The sequence below is a fragment of the Lutra lutra genome, chromosome 5 (assembly GCF_902655055.1).
Source record: "Lutra lutra chromosome 5, mLutLut1.2, whole genome shotgun sequence".
Taxonomy (NCBI): Eukaryota; Metazoa; Chordata; class Mammalia; order Carnivora; family Mustelidae; genus Lutra; species Lutra lutra.
The window spans coordinates 92,891,505-92,905,054 of NC_062282.1; the positions used below are offsets into that span (position 1 = coordinate 92,891,505).

At 34.9% G+C, this 13,550-nt stretch overlaps 1 protein-coding gene across 6 annotated transcripts in view; it reads left to right on the forward strand.

Annotated features, from left to right (window-relative positions):
* The window catches only part of IPO11 (importin 11), a 214,877-nt gene that overhangs the window by 103,373 nt on the left and 97,954 nt on the right, over window positions 1-13,550 (forward strand). For all 6 annotated transcript variants that reach the window (XR_007127672.1, XM_047731305.1, XM_047731306.1 and 3 more), the window contains exon 22: window positions 4,386-4,462. Coding sequence is in view for 5 of the 6 variants with exons in the window: in XM_047731305.1 (XP_047587261.1) it covers window positions 4,386-4,462 (77 nt within the window). In the remaining variant the exon portion in view is untranslated. The remainder of the gene's footprint in view (window positions 1-4,385; window positions 4,463-13,550) is intronic.

Sequence of the window (13,550 nt, forward strand, 5' to 3'; positions counted from 1 at the left end):
GGAAGCAGGCTCCCTGCTGAGCAGAGAGCCCCATGCGGGACTCGATCCCAGGACCCTGAGATCATGACCTGAGCCGAAGGCAGCCGCTTAACCCACCGAGTCACCCAGGCGCCCCTCTCAGGTTGTTTCTTAGTTGTTAGTTTATACATACTTGGGTTTTGATTTTCCTTGTCTGTTACAGTCTGGGTACTTAATACCTTACAATATTAATTTAAAAAAAGCCTTATATACATTTCCCTTATCTCTGTTATTTGCAGTTTTTTTGTTTTACCTCTTTTAAAAGTATATTTATTAGAGATTTTTCTTTTTATTAATATGAAAGAAGTACATGTTAGATTTTATGAGTTTTCCTATGTTTCTATCCTTTCATTATTTCTCCTTCAGATTTTTTACTTCCTACACTTAGATGGGTATATTTTCTTAAAGCTATAAAAATGGTTACTTTATTACTTTTGTTTTTCTTAAGTGCTAAAACATGTAAAGCTGTGAATTTGTCTTGGATTATAACTGCCTATTTCCCATAAGTCTTGCTTGATAGAGAACGTCCTGTTTTTTATTTTGGTGGTAGCATTATGGATTTTTAATGTCTTCTTTGACTCAATCTGAAATGTATGATTCAGGTCTAGATTTACTGCATTGTAAATACAACATACCACTTGTTCAATTTTTTAAAAATTAATATAAATTTTAATGACTGTAGGCTTTGCTTTTGTCAGATACTCATATCAATAGTAATGATGATATCAAAGATGCATTCTTTATTCTTTCTAACTAGTAGATTGTATAGTTCAAATCAGTGTTTTACTTCTTAATTTTGACACTGGTTTATTAAAATATCCATCTAGTTCTTTTGTATCAGTTTCCCTTTTTATTTCTAGCATTTCTGATCTAACTTTTAAAAACTGTTATTCACTGCACAAAATTTTGGTATTTTTGTATATTGTTAAAATATTTAATAAGTAAACACAGTATTTAAAATTTAAAATATTTTCGTGAAGCATCATGTGATGAAATATATATGTATGCATTGATTAACTTTTCACCTTTTAATTATTTTGCATTTAAATTTTATCTGATATTAATATCATGGGGCTTACATTATTTAGATTTGACTCAATTGTCTTTGTTAAATGTTTACATTTTAGCTTTTCTGTTTGAAATTTTCCTGTGTATATGAGGCTTATTTATATATTTTGTGTTTTAATTTAACCAAAAATGCTTTACCTCAAAAGAATTTTCATGCTCTTACATTTACTTGTTAAATTGATATACCTTTTTTGCCTGATGATCCATGTTTCCTGTATTTTTTTGTGGAAGAGTAACATTAAAATTTACATTTCTCTAGTTAAAGATGCTGGTACATATAACTTTGTCTAATTATTCCTAAGAATAATAACTTGTCTCTTTCCTTTAGTGCTTTGACTTTGTCTCTCTTTCTTACTTTCTTATTCTTCATTTGAAGTTGGAGTTATATGCCATGTCATTTTATTTTTTATTTTTAAGTACTTTAAACTTTTCAAGATTTTTTTCCTTTTTAAAATAGTATAGCTTATATTGTGGGAACCAGCATAGGCATCAAGAGTGACAATGACCTGAATGGTCTTTTTACTAAGGTAATGACATTGGGAGGGAAAAATTGATATGGGATTTTAATTTGGATCAAATGACAGAGTTTGAAACATCTGAGATTTAGAATATGCCCATCAATTTTTTTCTCACTGAACTGTCATAACCGAATTGTGTTTTTTCTTTTGACTTTATTATTTTAAAGGTGAATAAGATTTTGATATCTCCTGTTTTATTCTTCAAAAATGGAAGAATTCTTGTTGTCTGTTCTTGTTGAGCTAATTAAAGTGTCTAAAAATATCATTGCTAGTATATGTGGCACATACTTCATTTTCAGGGTGGCTGGTTTCTCTTGTGTCCCCCTTTCCTCTTCCCAATTCTGGCATTTAAAATTTGTGAAATAGTTCATAGATAAAGATAATAGGGAAGTCATATTATTTATAAATATTTGTAACTTATATAAAATGAAAATCCATTTCCTGTACCCTTGTTAAGAAATGGGATAGTAAGAATGCCTTTGAAGCCCATGGTATTGCATGGTTATTAAATTCTTCTGTTTTCGTTTCAGGGATGACCCACTCTACCAATTTTTTGGTTTTCATTCATTGGTTTTCTTTCTTGTATTATAATGTTTTTAAAATCACACGTGTGTGTGTGTGTGTGGTGTGTGTGTGTGTCTAAGCAGTATACTCTAACTTCATATAAATCTTATAGCTTGTGTTCTAACTTGTTTATTTTTTGCTCCCTGTTCTAAGATTGATCCATATTGATGAGTTTAAGGGTATGAATGTCACAATTCATTTACTCATACACCATTTTGGTTGATATTCAAATAATGCAGCTGAACATTTTGTACATGACAATGTATGCAGATGTATGAGACCTTATTTACTAGGTCATAAGTAGGTGCACATATACATATTCCACTTTCTCAGATAATAATTACTTTCCAAGTGATGAGACTAACTTCCTCCTGCCAGCACTGTGCAAGAGTTCTCACTGTTCTGTAGCTTTGCCAATACCATTATGTCTGATTTATCTGGTAGGGGTAAAATTGTACCTTGTTTTGTTTATATTTTACATTTTCTTGTTTACTAGTTCAGTATCTTTTTTATATTTTTTATAGTCAGGTTAATTTACAACATTTGGATGGATCTTCTTTGGAATGCTGTTTCATGTGCTCTCTACATTTGTCTGTTAACCTCTTATGTGTATTCCTTGGGTACTGCTTCCTTTTCCGTTACATGTATTGGAAATCATCTTCCAGTATGTGACTTATATTTTGACTTTTTTTGCAGCATCTTTTGATACACAGTAACTGTTAACTTTAATGTATTCATATTTATCTCTTTTTCTTTAATCTTTAACTTAAAGCTATAATTATATTCTCCTGACATGTAAAATAAAGGCTTACCCTTCTCATATAAATATCAATAAATAAATATAAATAAAGAATTGATTTCTTTATTTCGTGTGAGGTAGTGGCCCAGTAGCTCATGACCAGTGACTGATTGTCCCTTAACTTGGGAGCTGTGGCTGTCATAAACCAGCAGGTCTGTTTCTTGTGTTACTCTGTTTATGATATTAAATACATTGATTTTTATAGTAAGTTCTGATATGCAGTAATGATATCCATATGTTTTGTTTCCTTGAAAAATTTCTTGTTTATTCTTGGTCACTTGCCTTCCAAATCATTTTAGAACTCAGCTTTCCTAATTTCTAGGAAAAAGCCTGTGGGGATTTAAATTGAAGTTTTATTGATTTTTGTATAACAATTCAGAGAGAATTGACATCTTTATGATGCTGGGTATTTGTATCAGTGACTCTTTTAGAAATATCTATTTAAATCTTAAGTATTTATTTTGGTGTAAAGAAATTGAGTTGATTTTTATATACAGTGTATTGACATATTTAGCAACCTTGTGAAGTCTCCTAGTGATTTAAGTACTTTTTTATTAATTCATTCTCCCTCTCTTCTCTGTCAGTCATATCTTCTGTGAATAAAGACTGTTTAACTTTTTCCTCTCACCCTTGTGTCTTTTATTAATTTCTTTGTCATATTATGCGAGGTGCCCTCCATACGTGCACTCAATAGATGTGAAGGTAAACAAGATGAAAAAGAGAGTATATTTTTTGAAGTGTGATTCTGTTTTTCGAGGAGATTGGTTTCAAATATCACCATTAGTTGTGTTTCTACAAGTGTTTGGTAGGTACTCTCTTACCAGATTAAGGACTTACTTTCTGTTTATAATAGGGTAAGAGTTTTGATAATGAATGTTAGATTTTGAATAGGATCTCCTCCTACTCTTCTTTCAGCTGTTGTGACAATCATGTTTTTTTTTTCCATCAACTTATTGGGTGGGGACTGAGGAGATAAACCAGCTACACACTTCTGTGATAAACCAGGACTCATATATATTTTATTTTTTTATACATTACTTCTTTGATATTTCCCATTGTCTATTGAAAGGACACGTGAATTACATGTGACAGAAAAATAAAAACAAAGCAATTTTTGTCTCTCCTTGACTGTAGTCATGCTTTTGCTTTATCATTAAAATTTTATTAGAAATATTTTAGTATGTAGTTACTTACCTTACTATTTTTGCTGTGTATATAGGAATAATAATATGTGATTTATAGATAGGTTTTAAATTTTGACAACTTTGGTAATTTTTTTCCTAGAAAGATAACTTTTATAACTTACTGTATTGTCCATTTTTCTTTCTTCCTTTAGATGGGACAGTTTTTTAATAAGTTGTATTATTAACAACTTAATGGTTATAGAAAAAGACTTAATCATCTGTTTTTCTTCCTAGGTTAGTGACTTTGGAAAACAGTCCATGTGTTACACCAGAGTTGCTTCGTATATTTCAGAATATGTCCCCACTTCTTGGTATGTGTGAAAGTGTAAACATAATACTGTTTTTGAATGCAGCCATAATTTGGGGCCCTATAGGTGACTTTAAATTATACCTTCCATTTTTACAGAAGTCCCTCATATTCACAAACAAGTTTAATAGTGTTTTAATAGTTTTTAGATAATGTTTCTGTATAACTTTTTAGAACCATTTCTGCTTATTAAAGAGTAGGCACCAAATTTACTAAATAATTAAAGCCAAACAGTGTTCTTGTAATATTAATTCCATATTAAGTTTGAACATTGTCTGGTAAAGTTTTTATGTTTCATAGTAGGTTCTGTAAGGTATTTAAAAGATTATATTGTAAAGCTGCTTCTGTATATCGTGGTATTATCCAGTTCCTTTACAAAATGATTTTATGCTGTCACTTGTTCACAGATGAACTCTACATATTTCTGATTTAGCTAAGGCACCAACAACATGAAGACTATAAAATATTGGCAAATTGTATTTATTGGTTCTTTAAGTAGTACTGATGTATAGACATGCAAAATCATGAATAATGTTCTAGAACCATCATTTGTGGCACATGGGATGGGAGAACTGGACACTGCTAGGAGTGGGGTCTTAGTCTCTTTTGGCCATCTTGGATGAGTTCTCAGTAGTTTTTTATTTTGTTTTGTTTTTACAATCTGAACATGTATTCTGTTGCTAATTAATGCTAGGGAATACTTTCCTGTTATATGTCGCCTACCATTCACAAGTATGTAATTCCTTGCATTTTTAAAAAACACAATATTTTGTTTATAGAGTTGTTTTGTGAGCGATTTTACCAGTAGAGATTCACATTTAAACCCTGGAGTAATATAAAGATTGTATATAATGCAGTTTACGCACCTTTACGATTCTTTTTCAGTCTGAAGAATACTGTCATTTATTTATAAAATGTAAAAATTAAGTTTTTTGCATTCATAGTAACCATTCTTTAAGAGTGATCCATGAAGCAGCTTTAATTCCTTCATTAGAGCTGTGTGTCTACTAACTAAATATTGTCAGGGGAGGGCATTTACAGCAATATCTTAAGACTTTGTTTTCTGGGAATTCATTGTAGTGAGTAGTTTTATTAGAGGCAAAATATTACTGAGTTATAATGATATACCAGAAAAGTAGATTAGCTTTTTGACAGATCAACATATGTGTACTAAAACACTATTATAATTAATTAGAAAATATCTCATTTGCTGGATGGTCACAGTGGGTAGGTAGATAAGGTAATCAGTCTTTTACATTTTCTCAGATTTTCTATTATTTTACCCCATTCTCCAGAACAGATCTCAAATAATAAGCAAAATACCATCTGTTTTGTAATAAAGAACCACTTGCCATTTATCATCTAGTGTCCCTATAAAATTGTTGAAAAAATTCCCAAAGACTGTGACAATAGACCAGTTGCTTGTTGCTGGTCTCCTAAAAAAGTTTTATCTGTCTTTAAGAAACCACAGGGAATGAGATTGGAAATTATCCTTTTCACTTTACTTAACTCTCTGCTGAAGGCCTTTTAGTTCTACTCTTCGTAACCTGAACACCAAATACGGTGTTATTCTGATCAATCCACAATGTTTCTTTGTGCTTGACCTAGGAATAGAAACCTCATCCAGAGCCATTGCCAACTTTGTCATGAATAGGATTCAGCCATTTTCACTTATGGGTGACTTTATACAGTTTTGTCACTTTGCCTGTGTTATTTGACCCCAAATTCAACCTGCCTGACCTTTACAGTGTAACAAGAGAAGGGTTGGTAGACAGGAAAAAAGAAACTTAAACAAAAAGCATTGACTACTGAGACTCTATGACACTATTTTGAGTATAGACTTGGGTAAGCACCAGAGTACAGTTTAACCATAGAAAGCTCTGTAGTTGATGCATAGACCTGATGAATCAGTAAGGACTTCTCTGTGTTTAGAGCAGTGTCTGGTGGGACACCTGGGTGGCTCAGTTGGTGAAGCATCTGACTCTTGATTTTGGCTTGGGTCATGATACCAGGGTCATGAGATCAAACCCTGCATCAGGCTCCACCCTCAGTGGGGAGTCAGTTTGAGATTCTGCCCGTCTCTGGTCCTTTTCCTGCTTTCATGAGCATGCACGCGCTCTATATATAATATAAATAAATCGTTAAAAAAACAGTGTCTGCCACATAGTAAAGATTATTTTTTTATAGTGCATTTTAGTAAAGATTATTTGTTTTGCAATTATATATGTTAATATTACTGTTAATATTACTGCTAATTTAAAAGAAAAAGTAACCACAGTATCTGAAGGATTTGTACTTAACTAAATCAAGAACTAGTGAAATTTCATCCTCGTGATAATTGATAATTTGGTTTAAGCTTTTTTAATATTCAAAAATTTTAAAAATTCTGTATTTTACAGATAGTAGCAATGAATATAGATTATATGGATGCTATTAAATTAGTTTATTTCCTGCTTTTCTCTTTGAAAACAAACACTGTATATAATTTGTTTTATGCATTATGGTATGTATATTTGTTTTGAAAATAGGAAGAAATTCTGTTTACACATTATACCTTGGTTATACATTATACAAGGTTTAGTATACCTTGACAGCAGTGTTAACCTTTATTCTTGAGTATCACAAAACTAATTTTTATATGTAGCATTTTGCATATGCATTCTTTCATATGAGCTTTAGGATTTATTTTGAAATATAACCAGAATATTTATTTTAATCTTTTAAGAATATAGATCAAAAGGAATACTTTGTTTTCTTATCAGTGAAAACATATTCTTTGTCATTATATCCATGATTTTTAAATTTACTTACCGAATATGATAGCAAATATTTTTTATAAGTAGAAATAAAGCTTTTGCAGGAATTTTCTCATTTTCATTTAAAATATGTAAAACCAACAATATTGAATGCTATTTAGATGTTTAAGTTAATGATTTTTAAGGTGTTAATTGTGAATAAATACAAGGCTAAAATTCATTTTATATCCTTTTTCCTAAATGTAAGTAGAACCAGAGGAATTTATTTATTTATTTATTTTTTAATTTAAAGATTTTTATTTATTTGACAGACAGATCACAAGTAGGCAGAGAGGCAGGCAGAGAGAGAGAGGAGGAGGAGGCAGGCTTCCTGCTGAGCAGAGAGCCCGATGTGAGGCTCGATCCTAGGACCCTGGGATCATGACCTGAGCCGAAGGCAGAGGCTTTAACCGCTGAGCCACCCAGGTGCCCCGAACCAGAGGAATTTAAAGTAGAACCAGAAGCTATCACTAAAAGACACCTTTTTAATTAATTATTTTTATTAACATGTAATGTATTATTTGCCCCAGGGGTATAGGTCCGTGAATCATCCGGCTTACGCATTTCACCACCCTCACCATATTACATACCCTCCCCAATGTCCATAACCCAACCACCCTCTCCTTCCCCCCTACCCCCTTTGTTTTGTGAAAATAAGAGTCTCTAATGGTTTGTCTCTCTCCTGATCCCATCTTGTTTCATATTTTCCTTCTCTACCTCCCAAACCCCCCGCCCTGCCTCTCAAATTCCTCATATCATAGAGATCATATGATAATTGTCTTTCTCTGATTGACTTATTTTGCTTAGCATAATACCCTCTAGTTCCATCTACATCATTGCAAATGGCAAGATTTCATTTCTTTTGATGGCTGCATAGTATTCTATTGTATATATATACCACCTCTTCTTTATCCATTGATCTGTTGATGGACATCTAGGTTCTTTCCATAGTTTAGCTAATTGTGGACATTGCTGCCATAAACATGGTGCATGTGCCCCAGTGGATCACTACATTTTTATCTTTAGGGTAAATACTCAGTCGAGCGATTGCTGGGTCATAGGGTAGCTCTATTTTCAACTTTTTGAGGAACTTCCATATTGTTTTCCAGAGTGGCTGCACCAGCTTGCATTCCCACTGACAGTGTAGAAGGGTTCCCCTTTCTCTGCATCCTCGCCAACATCTGTCGTTTCCTGACTTGTTAATTTTAGCCATCCTGACTGGTGTGAGGTGGTATCTCAGTGTGGTTTTGATTTGTATTTCCCTGATCTGAGTGGTGTGGAGCATTTTTTCATCTGTCTGTTGGTCATCTGGATGTCTTCTTGTAGAAATGTCTGTTCATGCCCATTTCTTGACTGGATTATTTGTTCTTTGGGTGTTGAGTTTGCTAAGTTCTTTATAGATTTTGGATACTAGCCCTTTTTCTGATATGTCATTTGTGAATATCTTCTCCCATTCTGTCAGTTGTCTTTTGGTTTTGTTGACTCTTTCCTTTGCTGTGCAAAAGCTTTTGATCTTGATGAAGTCCCAGTAGTTCATTTTTGCCCTTGCTTCCCTTTACTTTGGCGATGTTTCTAGGAAGAAGTTGCTGCCTGTGTTCTCCTCAAGGATTTTGATGGATTCTTTTCTCACATTGAGGTCTTTGGTTGATTTTGAGTTTATTTTTGTACCGTTGGATCCTGTTGGCTATATTTTGGTGAGAATTTTTGCATCTGTGTTCATCAGGAATATTAGTTTGTAATTCTCCTTTTCGCTGGGTTCTTGGTTTGGTTTTGGGATCAAGGTAATGCTGGCCTCATAAAATGAGTTTGGAAGTTTTCCTTCCATTTCTATTTTTTGGAACAGCTTAAGAATAATTAATTAAAGAATTAATTCCTCTTTAATTTTTTTTAAAGACTTTATTTATTTATTTGAGAGAGAGAGAGAGAGAGATCACAAGTAGGCAGAGAGTCAGGCAGAGAGGAGGGGAAGCAGGCTCCGTGTTGAGCAGAGAGCCCGATGCATGGCTCAATCCCAGGACCCTGAGATCATGACCTGAGCTGAAGGCAGAGGCTTAACCTACTGAGCCACCCAGGTGCCCCTAATTCTTCTTTAAATGTTTGGTAGAATTCCCCCGGGAAGCCATCTGGCCCTGGGCTCTTGTTTGTTGGGAGATTTTGGATGACTGCTTCAATCTCCTTACCGGTTATGGGTCTGTTCAGGTTTTCTATTTCTTCCTGGTTCAGTTGTGGTAGTTTATATGTCTCTAGGAATGCATCCATTTCTTCCACATTGTCAAATTTGCTGGTGTAGAGTTGCTCATAATACATTCTTATAGTTGTATTTCTTTGGTGTTGCTTGTGATCTCTCCTCTTTCATTCATGGTTTTATTAATTTGGGTCCTTTCTCTTTTCTTTTTGATAAGTCTGGCCAGGGGTTTATCAATCTTATTAATTCTTTCAAAAAACCAGCTCCCAGTTTCGTTGATTTGTTATATTTTTGTTTGTTTGTTTGTTTCTGTTTTACTGATTTCTGCTTGGATCTTTATTATTTCTCTTCTCCTGCTGGGTTTAAGCTTTCTTTGTTGTTCTTTCTCCAGCTCCTTTAGGTGTAGGGTTAGGTTGTGTATTTGACACCTTTCTTGTTTCTTGAGAAAGGCTTGTATCACTATATATTTTCCTCTCAGGACTCTCTTTGCTGTGTCCCACAGATTTTGAACCGTTGTGTTTTTATTATCATTTGTTTCCTGAATTTTTTCAATTCTCCTTTAATTTCCTGGTTGACCCATTCATTCTTTAGTAGGATGCTCTTTAGCCTCCATGCATTTGTGAACTCTTGTCCTCAGCTACTTTCAGGATTTTCTCTTTGTCACTAAGACTTGTAAGTTTTACTATTGGATTATGGGGTGTGGACCTTGTTTAATTGATTTTGAGGGGTGGTCTTTGTGCCTTCTGGATTTTGATGCTTGTTCCCTTTGCCATATTAGGGAGATTCTCTGCTATAATTTGCTTCAATATCCCTTCTGCCCCTCTCTTTCTTCTTCTTCTGTGATCGGAATTATTCTAATATTGTTTCATCTTATGGTATCACTTATCTCTTGAATTCTATGCATTGCTTTCCCCTAGCTCTGGAATTCCACTACTGTTGATCAGTGAGATTGTCCTTAGCTGGATGTTCTTGCTGATCTTCTCGTGGAGGGACCCGTGGAGGGGCCGGTTGCAGTGATTCTCAAATGTCTTTGCCCGAGGTGGAATTGCACCGCCCTTGCCAGGGGCCAGGCTAAGGAATCTGCTTAGGTTTGCTCTCAGTAGCTTTTGTTCCCTGAACGATTTCCGATTTCCGTAGAGCTTTGGAGGACAAGAATGAAAATCGTGGTTTACCAATCTCCGGCCCAGAGGAGCTGAGAGCTCGGGGCCCCACTCCTCACTGTGCCTTCAGAGAAAAGCAGTCAATCCCTTCTGTCTCCCTGGTCTCCATGGCCCTCCGTACTCACCAAGCCTGTGACCGAGCATTTCTGTCTCTGGCACTCAGACCCGTTTGCAGTCTCCAAACCCATCAGATTCCTGCCCCATGCTCTTGCGCCGCTTCTCCTAGAGGAGGAAGGAGGGGTTTTTCTGGATCTGCCACTTGTGGGCTCCCTGCTCAAAGTGCAGTGTCCCGACTGTGCCTTAGATCACAGTTCAAGGTAACCCCAGTATGAAAGCTCACTCCTGCGCTCTGTCTCTTTAGTTGGCTTCCCTGCTCTGATACCTGGCAGCTCTGCCACACTCAGACACCCCCTATCTTTCTGTGACCCATGGGACCCTGACCTCACTGTCCCCATGAGGGGTCCACACCTGCTTAGCCTCTGGAGCGACATCAGTGGAGTAGACTTCTAAAAGTTCTGATTTTTGTGCTTCGCTGTTCCACCACTTGGTAGGATCCCCCCGCCCCCCGTCGCAGTCTCTCTTCCCATAGCTTCAGATTCACTTCTCTGTAAGTCCTACCTTTCAGAAAGTGTCGATTTTCTGTTCTTAGAATTGCTGCTCTTCTTTTCTTCTGTCTCCTCTTGAGTTTGTAGGTGTTCAGAATGGTTTGGTAACTATCTAGCTGAACTTCTGGGACCTGGTGTCATTTCATTCTGCTACTCCTCCACCATCTTGCTTCTGTCCAAAAATAATTTTTGATTAATTTAGTTCTCAGGGCTTATTTTTAAAATCATTTAAATCTGTTTTATAATGTTAATTTACTTAGTATTCTCATTACGTGGAAGATAGCTGTTTTCTTGTCAGTGTTGTTATAAATGTCAAACTAATGTTCCTTGAACAGTGAAATTTTTCTGCTGTTAACTTTTTATCTGATTTGGAAGGGGCTTTTCCCTATCTGTCTTCATGATGTTGTAGGCTCTTTTACACAGTTTAGCCCTCCTATAATATCAGAATTTGAAATAAAAGGAGAAATGATGATAGTGTCCTTTCCCAACATAAAATTAAATACTGTGGTTAAATGTAGATTCCTATTGAATCTCTTTAATGTAATTTAGTAATTTGTTCTCTCTGCCCCATTAGAGACTTTAAGGAAATAAATAAAATGTAATATGAAAGTACAGATTACAGGAACAAAGGAATAGAGGGAGAAAAAAGAATTCACAGAGTAAAAGTTTTAATTGGACTAATAAATATAAATCATATGTGCTCAGTATAATTAGTTACTTTGGGCCAGAGATTTGCCTCTGAGTTCATTCATAGGCTGTGAAAGAAAAACTTGATCACTTAAATTAGGGATTTTCAATCCGGATACTATGGACATTTTGGATCAGGCAATTTTTTATTTTGAGGGGCTGTCGAGTACATTGTAGGAAGGTTAATAGCCTCCTTAACCTCAGCCCACTAGATGCCAGTTGTAACAACCCGTTTCCAGACCTCGCCAGATGTCTTGTAAGAGGCAGTAGCCCCTGACTGAGAGCATTTGATTTACGTTATTCACAGGATCTGAATGTAAATACAGATCTCTTGCATTTTGAAGTAAAGCTCCTTCTGATACTAAACCAGACTGTATTCCTCAGTCTCAGTAGGAGCTCATGGATATAATGAACAACATTCACTGTACTTTAAGTTAGGCATGATAGCATGCTCTAGAAAGTTGAGTAAAGGCTAACCTTGCCATGATGGAGACATGGAAAACAGTATGACATGACTTAGTCACTTGAGTATTTCCTTCTGTAGATGGATCCAGGAATAGTTCTTAAGGTATCTGCAAATAAAGTATCTGCAAATAAAGTGTCTGCAAATAAAGTGTCTGCAAATAGAGACACTGTGGTTTTTGAAACCAGTCCTTCTTAAATACTGTTTCCTTCATCATGTATATTAATAAAAGTTGAGATGGCAGTGTTTTAGAAATTAGACATGCCTGGTGTGCAGCCATTTTAAGTTCTCACTTGAATAAGACTATCCTTACTTATCCCAGTCATTTCCATTCTGCTCTTCAATGTTGGCCTGCTAAAGAGTGTACACAAGTCCAAACTTGACTGAACTTTCTGCTGGAGGAGAAGAAGGCACTGAATTTTCCTAACAATAACTTTATACAGTATAAAGGCTTGCTCATTTACCCTGAGATTTCATCTTCTCATGTGAAAAATACTTATATGACAGCCTTCATTATTTATTTTTATGTCTTTCATTAGCATGGTAACAAGTTGATTCATCCCTGTCCTTTCAACAATTTTCATTTTTAATTACTCTTTTGAATCCTGAAGTATATGTGTGCTTTTAAAGGACATTTTGAGCAGGGAGTAAGATTTTCCCTTTCTTGTAAAAGTGTATGGGGAATTCTTATCTGAAGAGAATGTCTTCTTACTGTAGTAGGATAGGAGTTATTTACAAGCTAGAGCCTAGGTCAGTATTTCGTCAGGAAAACAAAAATCTTTTTTTAATGTGTCCTATTGCAAGTGAAGAGAATTTTGAAAATATTAACAACATATCTAAAATTGATATGGATATTTTGGGGTCATGTTTTGATCTGTAAATTATACACATAAGATTTGAATTCTGTTGTACTGTTTTATGTGATAAAACATGTAAAATAACTATGAAAATTTGATCATGTACATTTTTAATAAAATAGTTTTCTGCTTTGCTCTAGAACAGCTAAACACAGTATCCTTTCCTATGCTATTCTGGTAGTTACATTTTTAGGAATATTTTTCATGTGTAAATTCTTACAGGGGAGCAGATTTGAAGATGAGTCCAAGGATTGAGAATTACCTAAGCACGGTAGTAAAAGTTTTTGGAGTGTGAGAGGACTCCTTTAATAAGTAGTGTAGCATATTCAATACCGGTGCA